We start from the raw sequence: 14,851 nt of genomic DNA on the forward strand, positions 1-14,851 counted from the left end.
GACACAGAAACAGGCCTATCGCAGGTGCAGCAGTCTGCTCCATCTAGATCAGCACCTCACGGGATGTGCCTGCTAGGAATCTATTGTCAGAGCCGATGTTTATTATTTAAAAAATAGCAAAAACATTTTTGAACCCTTAAAACTCATCTGATAAACTCAAATATAACCTTTGAATATTTGGTAAGAATACTTATTTTGAAGTAATAAAGTATATACCGCTCACTTGCTTTTTGTCATTTTAGAAAAGACACATATATATAAGTGAACTATAGATCTAAAGTTACTGTTAAAATAAAAATAAAAAAATGTTCAGGAGGGTCTGAGTGGGAAGGTGAAAGGGGCGTATAACGCAACATCTCAACAAGCGCTTTCTATTGGTCAGCGCGATGTGGGCGGGGCATCAAATGACTGGGGCTTTCCGTAAATGTTCTGAACTCCACAGACAGCGTTTCCTTCTGAAGTACATCGTCTAGCAGCGACAGTCTGACGTATTTATTTTAAGCCCTATTTTATTTCGCTGTGAAGGATTACAAACGAAGGAATCACTTTAGGAGTTACAACGGAAAAAGGAGAGATTATCTCTCAGCATGATGGATATTGAATTGCCTAAAATGCATCCAAGCCAACAGGTAAATCATATTTAATAATAATCAGTTGCGTCACTTATGTTCTAATAATGCTTCGCTTTTAATAGTATTGAAATGACACTCAAATTAAAAATAACAGTAATTGTGCTATGATGTTACATCATTTGCCCTTTGAGTCAGTAATGTGGGACATATGTAGGCTATTCAGATGTATTTATTGCTTGTTCACACCACTCACTTCCAAGTGACTTTTTAATAGCCTTGCGCATTATTCCTGATTTTAATAGATATGATAATTATCGATAATATTTTATTATAAATATGACGTGATTGTAGTGGCGGAATCGTCCATATATTACTATACTTTAATATATATAGCCTATAATTAATATATAGTCCGTGATAAAGGAGGCGTTTCCTCGCGTAATCCCGTTTTCTCGCGACTTTACTTTCCACTTACAATCCTGCCTAGTCATTGAGCTCCGGCCGTCCTAAGAACGAGATAAAAGACGAAATATCAAAAGAAAGGTAACTATTAATGACCCAGTGCGATATGGCTCGCGGTTGAACTTCTGTCATGAGACGCGCGTCGGTGAGCTTTGATGTTTGCGCGTGTTTCCCGCAGCAGACGCGTCTGCGCATGCGCGCTCACCGGCGCCTTGCACAATAGCAGGCGGCTCCAATCTGGAATGTGCTGTTTACTTTAGCCTCGTATCCTGACGATCCTCGGCTTCATGTGATTAGTCTCTATCACAGCCAGTGCAATTCTGTATATCTAATTGAAATAAGGACCTGGGGTTTAGGTAAAACACATTAAAAAAACTTTCAGTATCAAGTCATTGAGAAATATTAGCCTACCGAGGAGATCACATTTAGAAGTGAATGCATGACAATATATGAATCAAGGTTTTCAGACGTTTTTCATCATTTGAGTGGGGAAATAGTGTACAAATCCTAAAAATCTTACTTAAAAAAATAAATAAATAAAAATAAAACCTTGATGGAAGCACTTGACCTTCAGAAAATATTGATTGTTAATCACAGAAGGTCAGACTAAAGTTTATAAGCAATTTTATCTTAGTCACCAAAATGGGTAACAACAGCCTAAATTAAGCTGTTATATACTAGGGCCTTGTTGTTTATTAAGATATGTCCTATAAATTACATAAGAAATATTCATTTTACTTTATTTTATACATATTCACTATTTATTGATCATGCCAATATTATGAAATTGTGTGATTACGATGAAATTGTGTGATTACGTGTTAACTGTGAAATACAGTTGTAAATACAGACCAAAGCCCCGTTTTATTGGGGGAGTCAGATATTTGACACATTTAAGACTCATGCTAGATTCATTTTATGTTCAATGAGAGTTTATAAAATGCATAAGTAATCCTTTAAAGTAATGTGACACCAAATTAATAACTGTGCGGTGTGCTTAAGGCTATGTAATGGTCTGTTTAGCAGTATATAACATAATCAAGTTTGTCAGTGTTAATAATAAAAGTGCTCCTTAAACTTATAATGTGTGCACTGATGCCCACAGAACTAGCTTTCAATCATGTTTATGAGTAACAAATGTTTAGATGTAATGTTTAGATTTTCTTCTTCTTTAATAAATAGTTTCACACACTCCGTCTTTACATATAAACAGTATAGGCCTCAGTCATTTGTTTAGGTATTTAATAAGCATTAAAAAAAAATCAGGGCCATTTGAATTGGGCCCCAGGGCCAGCATGAGGACCCTGTTTTAAAGCAAAGTATTATTATTGGTTTAATCTTGAGGTGTTTGAGTCAAGTCACCTGCGTGGAAACACTGAGAGTGTAATAATGTTTGTTTGGCTCTGATTGTGTGCTGTATCACCTGCCTCAACCGTGCAGCGTATCAAAATGAGAAAACCCTTGTTCCTCCGATGGTTTATTCCACAGTCCAGAGGAATAGGAAGTGAGACAGGCCTGGAAAATAATCTCCTCTTTACCAGGAAACTTTGCAGTTTTAATATCCAGCTCTGGTTTCTCGTTTCCTTGAACCTGGATAATAATAACACTTTGAGCATTAATTATGTAGTTAGGTGTGTCCTGGATATACTTTTCGCTTCTAGATACATCCTCATCACACACATACTGCTCTGATTCGCCTCACGTTCACGCAGATATTTAATACACAATGAGGGATATGCAAACTATAACGCTCTCAAAACTGATTATATTCACCAGATACTCTTCTTTTCGCTTTAAAAGGAATCGTTTTAGATTATTTCGCCGCTCATTTACTTTTGAAATAGACCACATTTTTATATTTTCCGTTTCCATTTTGAAAAAGTGAAAGTGTTAGTCTTTCTGTTGTGTAGTTGTCGTCTTTATATGTGTTGTGTTAGTTTTTCATTTATTACTTAAAGAAATGTTATATTTCAAGTAATTAATTTTTTTTTTTTTGGTTGTTTTTTAGGTTTTAGTTTTATTTATAATATGGTTTATAATATTAATATTTATGGCTTCAAAAGACTTAAAATACCTGTATATTGAACAAGTAGTACTAGTTTTATGTGATTTTATAGCGCTTCCAATCTCCATCATCCAATTTTATTTGCATTTAATTTTATGCATGGTCAACATAAGCTCAAACTCGCTGCCAAACACCTTGTCCAGTGTTTCACAGAATAAAGAATCATAATAAAACAGAAAATAATAATACCTGTGTAATATGTTTTTGGCTATGTATCATTGAATGGACAACATATGATTTGTAATGCACTCATAAACAGCAGAATATGTTTAAACAGTGGAAACACACTCATTCGATTCTGCTGTGATGAGGAAGAGAGCGCTGCTTCTTCTGGTGGGAGGGGCCTATCGACAGTGTGTAGATGTTACATCATCTGTGTGGCTCCGCCCCCTCTGTGATCTGGAGCTGGAGTTGATGTGTGTGACTCTGAGACCATGTTGTTGTCTGGAGGCAATCATTAGACTGTTATAAAAAATCTTTTAAATACATCTATCATTGATATGTTTATACAAATATAAACTGACTTAGAATATATGCACTGGTAAAATTATAAAAAAAAAGAAAAGAAAAAAATACACTTGCTACATGTACTGTGTTATGCTAACTGAGTCTTGTTATGGCATTAGCATATCGTTGCTCTTGTTGATTTTGATTGCTTCCATTGTCTTCATTTGTAAGTGGCTTTGGATAACAGTGTCTACTAAATCACTAAATGTAAATGCATTAATATTAGCAAATAAAAAAGAATACAAAACACGAAAACAATTGACTCCTACATATAATTATAAAATCAATAAATAAACTAATTTACACATAAAAAATAAACATTTGTATCTGTAAAATAGATTTTATAAATAATTTAGTAATTTATGTTTAAATAAATTAAACTGACTAAGAATTTATGTGCTGACAATAATAATAATAATAATAATAATAATAATAATAATATTAAATACTAAATAAGAAAACAACTGATTAATAATAATAATAATGACGATGATAATTAATTGAAAATTCAGAAACAATATACATTTATATCATTATATTATAAAACATTTTTTGTGTGTTTAAATAAAGCAAATTGTCAGAATCATAAGAGTTTATTATATAATAGCAAAAATAATAATGAATTGAAAATTCAGTAAAAAATAAACATTTGTATCATTATATTGTTATAAAATATTTTTTTAAATAAATTTGTAATTCATATGTGTTTAAATAAATTTAATTGACTTAGAATTTATGTGCTGACATTAATAATAATAATAAATACTAAAAAAACAACTGATTAATGATAATAATGACGATGATGATAATAATAATGAGAAAGAGTCGTTTAGTCAAACAGAAACCATATTTGGTTCATGTGTAGCATCTGAACTCTGATGTCAGCGCTGACGGCTGATTCACAAATTGCAAAATGTAATAAGTTCCTCCTAAAGTGTGCAGTTCCTCTGCTGTGAGTGCACACTTCTTCTCTGTTCAGTCCCCTGGGCCTTGTGATCTGAAACTATAGGAAGCTGGTTTTCTACAGATCTCGAGTCACATGCTCGACTTGGTTTTTCTGACCTCATAAACAGATAAATGCAGCGCTGCAGACGGTTTGTGCAAAGCTTTCAGTGCATTAATAAACAGCAGATGAAGTAAAGCATATCTCCTTATTTAGTTCCTGCAACTATCAATCAAGAACAGACAGAGGCCAAGGTTTCACAAATATTACTGTCATTTATAAATGCCTCGTCTGCTGCTGTGTAACATGTGATATATATATATCTATATATATATACACACACAGCTTTAATTTAGGCTTTTATTCACGTGTAAACACAACAACACATAGAAATGGTCAGAAATCAGAAATGGTCAACAGAAACTCAAATGCACTTGTCTGATGTGATGTGCAGGAACTAAAGAGGTAACATAACTTTTTCAAGGTTTGTTCTCACACTTGAGCAAGAACAGTACGGTTGAGCTTCATGTATCTGGGTCGAAGACATTAAGATGTCTGCATCAGAAGAAATGTACAAAAATGATTTTATGTCCATAGAAAACTCATTAAATCTAAGGATCGACTTGGAGAGTAAAATGTCAAAATTTGGTTAATATAATGTTACATTGTCATTCAGTGTAACACAATATTCATGTAAAAATTCAAACAACATGTTTATTCTGGCTTACTTAAAAGAATAAGGTAGCATAGTCAATTTTACTGTGTTTTAAATGAGTAAAACATTCTTAGGTTAGTGGCTAATTTTACAAATGTAAAATTACAGTACAACTAATTAGTTTTTGGGGTGAATGCTAATTAGTGTTTTAATATGTCATACATTGATTTTTGTTTTAAATATGCCTGACAAGATTGTCACACTGAACGACATTTAAGTGGGTGTCAAATCTGGGAAAAAGTAATGATTGTTTTATTTATTTTTTTGCTCGGAAAAACTACATTTCAATTGAATCAAACTGAAAACGTAAAAAAAAAAAAAAAAAAAATCGGCGGAAAAAACAACAATTTAAAGCAGTTTTACACTTATTGATTTTATGCTTAAACCTTTTTCGTCTTTGACCCGTGTGCATTGATCAGTGTTAATGTGCGAATAAAAATCTCACCGTCCCACCTGTGGGACGCTTGGCACTCTTTTTTGTTGAAGCTCAAGATTCATCCTGTAAAATCGGACATTGCTTTACCATGAAAATGGTACTTTAAAATCTAATGGTGGTCACCTCCCCCTCAGTGGGCAAGGTCAAGTGTCATTAAATATAATGCATTACGGTCTTCTAGAACCAAAACCTTTTTATAATCTTGGCAACAAACATATCATTGGAAAGGTCTGAGTCTCAGGATTTCATATTTGGTGGTTATTTTGAGAAAAGTAAAATTCACAGAGAAATCTAGAGAAAAATTAATCAAGCAAAATTCAAAATAGTTATGATGACTCCCAGTGGCTGTGTGTGGTATGACGCGCTAAATAAAATCTCACTGGAACCTCAGATTTTTCATATCAACTTCAAATTTGTAACATAACTTATTTAGACACAAGGCTTTAATTTAATACCAATTTTAGTAAACGGGTCTATTTGTAATAATTCAACAGTTGACAAAATTCCACGTTTATATCTCACAGTTCTGAGAAAGTCAGAATTGTAAGAGAAAGCGTAATTACCTTCTTCTTTTTTTTCAGTGGCAGAAATGGGCCTCCATAGAAGACAGACCATTTAAAATTTAGTTCCCTCTATTTTATTTCACCTTTCAGTTCCTGTTACGACTGAAAACGGCCAAATGTTGAGCTATTAGTCTGTCTGGCCATATATATCATCCGTCACAACTATCTGAGGATCACATTCTGATGGGTTTATGAAACTGTGCTTTGTTTTGAGGCACATTCATTTAGCGGTTTACTTCAAAACTTTGCTTGAGATGCTGGAATGCATTGTAATGTCTTATAGCAATAACACACCAGACCTTCTTAACCTCTTTGTACTTGTCTGGAAATTTCGGTATTGCATCAGCACTGGTGGACTCACCACCGAACAAGTTTAGCGCTCTTAGTCATTAGCCAGAAAATTACCCTTTTCGAACAACTAAGATGGCATTTCTTAATAATAGTCCTGTTGAAGTATATGCACTCCTTGTCCATTTTACTTGAAAAAAAGTAAAGCTTCTTTCGACGAAGCTTGTTTATTATTAGTCATCGAGGACGATTAGTGCATGACATTGAGTTTGTTTTCATCAGCAAATAAGAAGAAAAGTATTACTAAACAATGAAAACATGAAACGTCTATATCCTACACTATCGGTTTAAGTTTCTGTAGTTCAAAAAAATGAGGAACAATATATTTCCAGTTGTTGTGGAGTTAAATATATGATATTATGCTTTGGAATGAAAGTCAAAATGACAATAAGTAGTGACATAAAAATAAAACTGACAGGGCACAGGAACTTGAAAAATAAACCCATTTATCTTTAAAAAAAAAATGGTTACTGTCCACCAATGCACATAATAGAAGCATTTCTAAAGAAGTAATGGGATATGCACATCAACATGTGCTTCTTATTATTTGTGTTGGTCTAGCACGATCACGTCAACATGTCTGAGACAAGGACGCGAGCTGTGTTTCTTGTTCTCCGTCCTTGTGTTTGACAGTCCCCCTGATCTCGGGAGTTAAAGCAGCATGACGGGTGGCGTTTCATTCGGCGCTGCTGATTGGTCAGAGACGCTGTGTACTCCTCCAGATCTCGGCAGGACACTTCTCTAGAAAATACCGTGTTTTACCACAAAACATCACAGTCCAGTGCATGCTGTGCAGTTACAAAGAAGTGAGAAGCCAGAACAGAGCTCTATAAATAGTTTAACACAATATAAATGTGACATGTGACATAAGACATAGCCATGTGTTACAGTTTTAGGTGCTCTAACTGGTCACCAACACATTTGCATTCATTTGTTAATTTTAAATGGTTTTGCAGGGTAAACAAAAAAAAAAAAAAAAAAAAAAAAAAAAAAAAATATATATATATATATATATATATACTGCATAGCACGCACTGGACTGTGTATATATATATATATATATATATATATATATATATATATATATATATATATATATATATATATATATATATATATATACACACAGAATTAATAAACACTCCTAACATTAATAAAATCAGAGTACATGACATTAAGTTTACAGTACATTTTCAGAGCAAATTTTCATTTTGCCGTCAGTAGTTTCACTTAAATTGTCCTGCAGATAGACTAAATAAATATCCATGTAATCTGTCAAATAATATGAGCGTCTCTTTTAAATCGAACAAAAATTTAACATTATTGGAGTCTTTTTCTCGGAGGAAACATCGGAGGAACGAGAGACTAAATGCAGATACACAGTAAAATTTCATTTTAAAAAGAAAATTAGTATTAGTATAAGTATAACTAATATATATAATTAATAATAGCATTTAATAAAACTATTTAAAACACTAATAAAACAAATATTAAATGAATCCAGACTGCATAGCTTTAAATGTAAAAGAGCAAACGTCCACGGCTGTAGAAACTAGACAAATCCTTTTGCCATCACTAGCTAGATCTGAATGGTGGACTTGACAAATTCACTTTTCAACGACTAAAATCCCATGCGATCTTTCAAATAACATAAGCATGCATAACAATGATGAAGTAATTTAAAAACTCTGTCACACAACAGGACGTGTCAACTTCCCACAAACGGTCTATGAACGCTCCACTCGCAGAAACACCAAGTTTGCAGCATTCATTTTTTCCAGCCGCTGTGCTTTTTGAGTTGAGCTGACCTTTAAATCTGCCACTAGCATTTATAGAAACACTAACAGCATGTGTTTGCGTTGGTGGGTGATCTGGAGTGAAAAAGGAGAAGCGGCATGTATTATTCATAGCTCACGGTGCACTGAGTGCTTATCTGAGGCGGGACAGGGTGCGGCCAGCTCCTCCTCTCATCTCCATCTCTGCTGTTTCTCCAGGACATGGATCTGATCGATATCCTGTGGAGGCAGGACGTGGATCTGGGAGCGGGCAGGGAGGTGTTTGACTTCAGCTACAGACAGAAGGAGGTGGAGTTGCGTCTGCAGCGTGAGAAGGAAGAGGAGAAGCAGCAGCAGAGGCAGCGGGAGCAGGAGAAAGCACTGCTCGCTCAACTCCAGCTGGACGAGGAGACCGGGGAGTTTGTGCCGCGGAGCGCCCCGCTGACGCAGGACACCGTGACCAGTGCCCAAATCACACAGGTATACACCGTCCGGACGCAGAGAGAGGGGTGTGAGTGTGCATACTGATGACAGGGGGACAGGAGAGCAGGTCTGAGATCTGTCTTGCATACACACACACACACACACACACACACACAGAGAGACACTCACGCAGAGACACACACACAAACACACAGAGACACACACACACACACACACACAGAGATGCGCACACACACACACACACACACACAGAGACACACACACACACACACACACAGAGACGCACAGAGACACACACACACACACAGAGACACACACACAGAGGAAGTCATGGCCTAATGGTTAGAGAGTCGGACTCCCAATCGAAAGGTTGCTCCGGGTGTGTGTTCACTGCTCTGTGTGTGTGTGTGTACTTCTGATGGGTTAAATGCAGAGCACAAATTCTGAGTATGGGTCACCATACATGGCAGAATGTCACGTCACTTTCACTTTCACTTTCAGATGCGCACGCACACACAGAGACGCACACAGACACGCACAGAGACACTCATGCACACACAGAGAGACACACACACACACAGAGACACGCACAGAGAGACAGACACACACACACACACACACAGAGACACTCATGCACACACAGAGAGACACACACACACTCACACACAGACACGCACAGAGACACTCATGCACACACAGAGAGACACGCACAGAGACACACACACACACAGAGAGACACACACACACACACACAGAGACACGCACAGAGAGACACACACACACACAAAGACACGCACAAAGACACTCATGCACACACAGAGAGACACACACACACACACACACACACACACAGAGAGAGACACGCACAGAGACGCACAAACACACACAGAGAGGCACAGAGACACACTCACAGAGACACACACACACATTGAGTTTCCATGTTTTAAGAGGACATTCTATAGGCGTAATGTTTTTCACTACATCTAACCCTACCCCTTACAGAAAACATTCTGCAACTATAGATTATCAAAAAGCTTGAATTATTGACTGGTATTACTATCCTTGTGTGGACATTCGGTCCCCATAACATGATAAATATCAGGTAGCCACACACGGCGTGTACATGTAGGTGCCCGACAGGCCACACATCACAGGGTGGAGCTTCTCAGTTGCTTGGGAACCGCTGCTATGACACAATTACTGGAGCTCAGGTGCTCAGGCTTCACCACAAGCTCCGTTCTACGAAAGCACATACACTCCACACTAAACTGATAGGACACTAGAGACCTCGTTTTCCCTGGAGAGGTTAGCTGAATTCACGTTTCACAGATGTACTACGTGATTTCTGTCCTGAACCAAGTGAGCATGTTTAATTTGGGGTTTAATTTATTACTTGTGTGCTTTCAGAAGTCTTAAAGCATCAATACGTTTCTCAGAAAGCACTTGAAATTAATATGCGACAAAATACTTGACCTGGTGTCGAAGTTTGATGACGATTGATAAATGTTTAAGATCCCAGTGAACTCTATGACTTTTAACAGCAGACTTTGGCAAGTCCGTTCCATTAGTAAGTAAAATTAGTTCAATAGCAATACTTCAGTTTATAGAAATTAAAATCCAGAACACACCCAACGCCTACACACTTTGACAGATCCCAGTCCTGTTCAAACCAGTACATGAAATCATACACATGCTTTGTTCATAATTGTAAGTCGAAGGTGGTTTTGAAAACTAACTCAGGCAAGTCAGTCCAGGTGTAGAGTCTGCACTGATGTGTATGTTTCCTGCTCTGTGTGTCGATGCAGTGGCTTTATTAGGATGTATTGTGTACGTGCAGAATGGGCCTTTCGCAGAACTGGACGGTGACGCCATGTCATTTGATGAGTGCATGCAGCTCCTGGCGGAGACTTTTCCACTAGATGAGCCAGCGGAGGTAATTACGGGCTATTTATCACCCATATAACACCTCACAGCAGCATAACACCTGTACGTGCCGCTGCGCTTCAGTCTAATGTTCTCTCTTCTCTGTTGTCTGTGCAGTCAGCACCGCCTTGCCTGGACACCTCCGTTCCTCCTTCCACAGATCTTATGATGCCACCGGACATCCCAACCTGTACCCACAATCCTTTGCTGCCAGGCTCTCTGGATCAGGCCTGGATGGAGTTGCTCGCTCTCCCAGAGCTGCAGGTATGAACCTTCAACCAGACCTCATTAACACACAGCAAAGTGAACTGATCGCCACTTCTGAATATGCCATAAATATTTCTTGCTGGCCATAAAACAGATATTTAGCAACTATATATATATATATAAGCCATTTTAATGCTTGGGTGCATCTCAACTGGCCACTAGCCCAACGACACTTTATAAACACCTCAACATGGCATCTGTTTTAGGATATTTCACTCCAAAATTAAACATCTTTGAAAAACAAATAAAGTTATTTTTATTAAAAATAAAAAAATTATTTGTCTCTTCATTGAAAATCCTTTCCACTATAACTTTGATGCTTCGAAATGTTCATGAAGAAATGCTAAAAAAAGTAATCTGTATGAACTGGTTTAAATCCAAATCTGAGGAGGCATGCCTGCTGATGAACAGATTTAATTTATCCATGATTGAACATATGTAAAGCACGTCACATACTGAAACCGTGCTCCAGCTCTTGGGATGTTTTTACGGACTTTTTGAAGCATCAGTTTGAGTTGTGTGGACTTTCAGTGGAGTGACAGAAATCTCCCAGGTTTCATTAAAGGATCCTCTTTTGTGTTACAAACAAAACACGTATGGGTTTGGAATAAGATGAGGGCAAGTAAATAACAGAATTTTCCTTTTTGCTGTGAGCTACTTCAGGATGTGTTTTAGAGAGAGGGACTGTGAGGTGCTTCTGTGTGTGCTCTGATTTATGCCACCTGTGGTTTAGAGTCGCAAACAACCCTGTTGCTGAGCAACAAACAAATGACCCTCTCTGAGCTCATGCTGTGGTTTGACCAGCAACTCGGGATGTAGACTTGTTTTTGTTTGAATTGAACCATTTTTACCTCAGTACACATGGAAGCTGGTTTAAAAGGGTTTAAAGTTAAGGTCCTGTCAAATGAATCACGTCAGCATTCTCCAGTGCATTGAACCCTGTGGAGAGAAGCTGCTACGTTACTGACCAGGTCAAGCATGAAAACACATGAAGTACAAACTGTAACTCTGCCAATTTGCCAAACAATGTGAGAAAGTCTTAAAGCAGAAGTTCGCTTCCAGACAATTTCCTGATAATTTACTATTATCGTGGAAAGCTCTTTGAAGCAGCAATTTGGACCTTTGACCCACTGATCTCCATTGAAGTCCACTATATTTACATTTATGCATTTAGCAGAAAGCGACTTACAGTGCATTCAGGCTATACATTTATTTATTTTACCAGTATGTGCATTCCCTGGGAATCAAACCCACAACCTTTTGCGCTGTTAACACATGCTCTACCACTAAAAAAAAAAAAAAAAAAAAAACCTTGAAATGTTTTCCCCAGAATCCTTTAATTTATTTTCAACTGAAGAAAGAAATACATGAACATATTGGATGACATGATTCAATTATCAGGCAGTGTTTACTCTGGAAGTGAACCACTTCTTTTATTGTAGACTCATATTGTTTGTCTCATACAGTGAGTGTCTTCACTTTGGATAACAATGTTCACATGCTGTTCTTGTGTATTTTTAGCAGTGCCTCAACATGCAGATGCAGGAGTCATTGGATATGGATGGATTTATGAAACCCTCCGCAGAAGCACAGGACCCAAACTACAGCCAATACCTGCCCGGGATGGACCATCTCTCGTTGGTGCAGACAGAGGTGTGTCCTCCCGAATACATCAACACATACGATGGCTCCTTCAACACTATGGTGTCGCCCAACCTCAGCCAGATGAGTCTGAACGTCCCGGATGTGAAGGCCGAGTTTAGACCTGAAGAATTCAATGAGATGTTTTATCCAGAGATGGAGGTTAAAGTGAACAGTGGTCCTCTCGTCCCTGATGGAGGAAATATGGTCAGCCAATTGGCGGAGATCTCCAGCAATCCTCCTGTGAACCCCATGGATCTGCAGAGCTTCTCACCTGGAAGCTTCAGCTCAGGAAAACCGGAGCCTAAGGCCGAGTTCCAAGATTCCGATTCCGGCTTGTCGCTGGATTCCAGTCCTCAAGTGAGCTCTCCAGGGAAGTCCTTGAACGGAGATGGATCCTTCGGTTTTAGCGACTCCGACTCTGAAGAGATGGACGATAGTCCGGGAGGCATGGAGTCAGATTATACAGAGATATTCCCGCTGGTTTACCTTAATGACGCAGCACAGGGATCTCTCTCTTCGAAACCTTTGTCAGACCAACAGGAGATGAAAGTGAAGAACCAAAAGATAGAGCCGGCGGAGGCCAACGGCCATTCCAAACCTCCCTTCACCAAAGACAAGCAGAAGAAACGCTCTGAGACGCGGCTCTCCCGTGACGAACAGAGAGCAAAAGCCTTGCAGATCCCATTTACTGTGGACAAGATCATCAATCTGCCTGTGGATGACTTCAACGAGATGATGTCCAAACACGAGCTCAGCGAGGCCCAGCTCGCCCTCGTCAGAGACATCCGGCGTCGGGGCAAGAACAAGGTCGCGGCGCAGAACTGCCGCAAGAGAAAGATGGAGAACATTGTGGGCCTGGAGTACGAGCTGGACTCTCTGAAAGAAGATAAGGAGCGTCTGATGAAGGAGAAGAGCGAGCGTAGCTCCAGTCTGAGAGAGATGAAGCAGCAGTTGAGCACCTTGTACCATGAGGTCTTCAGTATGCTTCGAGACGAGCACGGCAAGCCTTTCTCGCCCAACGAATACTCCCTTCAGCACACTGCGGACGGCACCGTTTTCCTCGTTCCTCGCCTTAAAAAGATTCTTGTAAAGAACAACTAGCTTGGTTCCTTCTACTCTGTCCTTCCACACTTGCTTCTGTTTTTAGGTACTGCTTTTCTCTTGCTAATACTGTGTCCTAACCAGGCATGATGCAATAAAGACACAAAGGCTCTTCTCATGTCAGTGCATTTGTCCTGACCAGGCAGCCGCAGAATAATGAGTGAAACCATAAAATCTCATTGGTCCAAAATCAGGCTGCACGTAACAGTACATTAAGCATCATCAAATATGTTCCTATTCGGCACAGTTGAGTCGCATGTAGTGTTGAGAATATCGACTATATTGCGTCTGGTTAGGACATGGTGTACGTTTAACGCAAAGTAAACAACTAAATAGGAGCGTATTTTTGCTTACACATCAACTGTTGAAATGGCAGAACTATTATATACGTTTTGCGTATTCTACTTTCCTAATATTCTTAATCTCCGTTGGATTTTATACTCCTTTATATTTTCTCCGAGATTCTTTTACCTATATGGTTTGTAAATACATTTATACTTTATTTGCTATTGAGATAGGAAGAAATGCACTGTATATATAAAAATAGATCACATTTTAGCATGCTAAAAATGGTTGTGATCATTTTAAGTCTGCACTTATGTCAGTTTTTATATCTTAATTTACTATTCTATTGCTATTTTATCTCTCGACTTTATGGCTTTATATAATAAATATTTAAACCACCAAAGTCTAATGCATTCTTGAATGGGAGTTGATTTGTTGATGGAGTGGGTCAGCAAAGAGGAAGTGGATATTGACAAGAGTGAATAAGGAAGTAGCATTAAAATCAACCATGGGAAACAATCACTACATAAAAAATATGAAAAGAAGTGGTCTGTATTTTTCAACAGTACAGCTCAAAATGAAGACACAGAGCAAAATTAAGAAATATGTGGCCAAAAAGAGAAAAAAGAAGCATTTATTTGAAGATACAACTTGGTCTAATATTTCCCCCCCCTAATGCAATGAAATGAATATAATTAAAGTGTAGTTTAAGAGTCCAAACCCTTGTTGAAGCAACTGTATATTATACACCATGACAACATGATTGTGAAAAAAACATTCATTATTTGAGGTTTTGGGCTC

At 38.0% G+C, this 14,851-nt stretch overlaps 1 protein-coding gene across 2 annotated transcripts; it reads left to right on the forward strand.

Annotated features, from left to right (window-relative positions):
- Positions 1 to 421: 421 nt before the first annotated feature.
- Positions 422 to 14,449, forward strand: LOC113109092 (nuclear factor erythroid 2-related factor 2-like). 2 transcript variants are annotated; one of them, XM_026272638.1, is made up of 5 exons: positions 422 to 629; positions 8,606 to 8,866; positions 10,668 to 10,763; positions 10,871 to 11,017; positions 12,545 to 14,449. In XM_026272638.1, the coding sequence occupies exons 1-5, from the start codon at positions 588 to 590 to the stop codon at positions 13,763 to 13,765; spliced, it is 1,767 nt and encodes a 588-aa protein (XP_026128423.1). In that variant the 5' UTR covers positions 422 to 587; the 3' UTR covers positions 13,766 to 14,449. The 2 variants fall into 2 exon arrangements, with proteins under 2 accessions (XP_026128423.1, XP_026128422.1); XM_026272637.1 differs by having other exon boundaries at positions 588 to 629; positions 12,542 to 14,449.
- Positions 14,450 to 14,851: the final 402 nt, after the last annotated feature.

Source organism: Carassius auratus, chromosome 9, assembly GCF_003368295.1.
Source record: "Carassius auratus strain Wakin chromosome 9, ASM336829v1, whole genome shotgun sequence".
Taxonomy (NCBI): Eukaryota; Metazoa; Chordata; class Actinopteri; order Cypriniformes; family Cyprinidae; genus Carassius; species Carassius auratus.

Coding starts and splice junctions, on each gene's coding strand:
- LOC113109092 (XM_026272637.1), top strand. CDS start 588: ATGATGGATATTGAATTGCCTAAAATGCATCCAAGCCAACAG. Junction 630..8,605: donor AAATGCATCCAAGCCAACAG/GTAAATCATATT, acceptor CTGTTTCTCCAG/GACATGGATCTGATCGATAT. Junction 10,764..10,870: donor CACTAGATGAGCCAGCGGAG/GTAATTACGGGC, acceptor TTGTCTGTGCAG/TCAGCACCGCCTTGCCTGGA.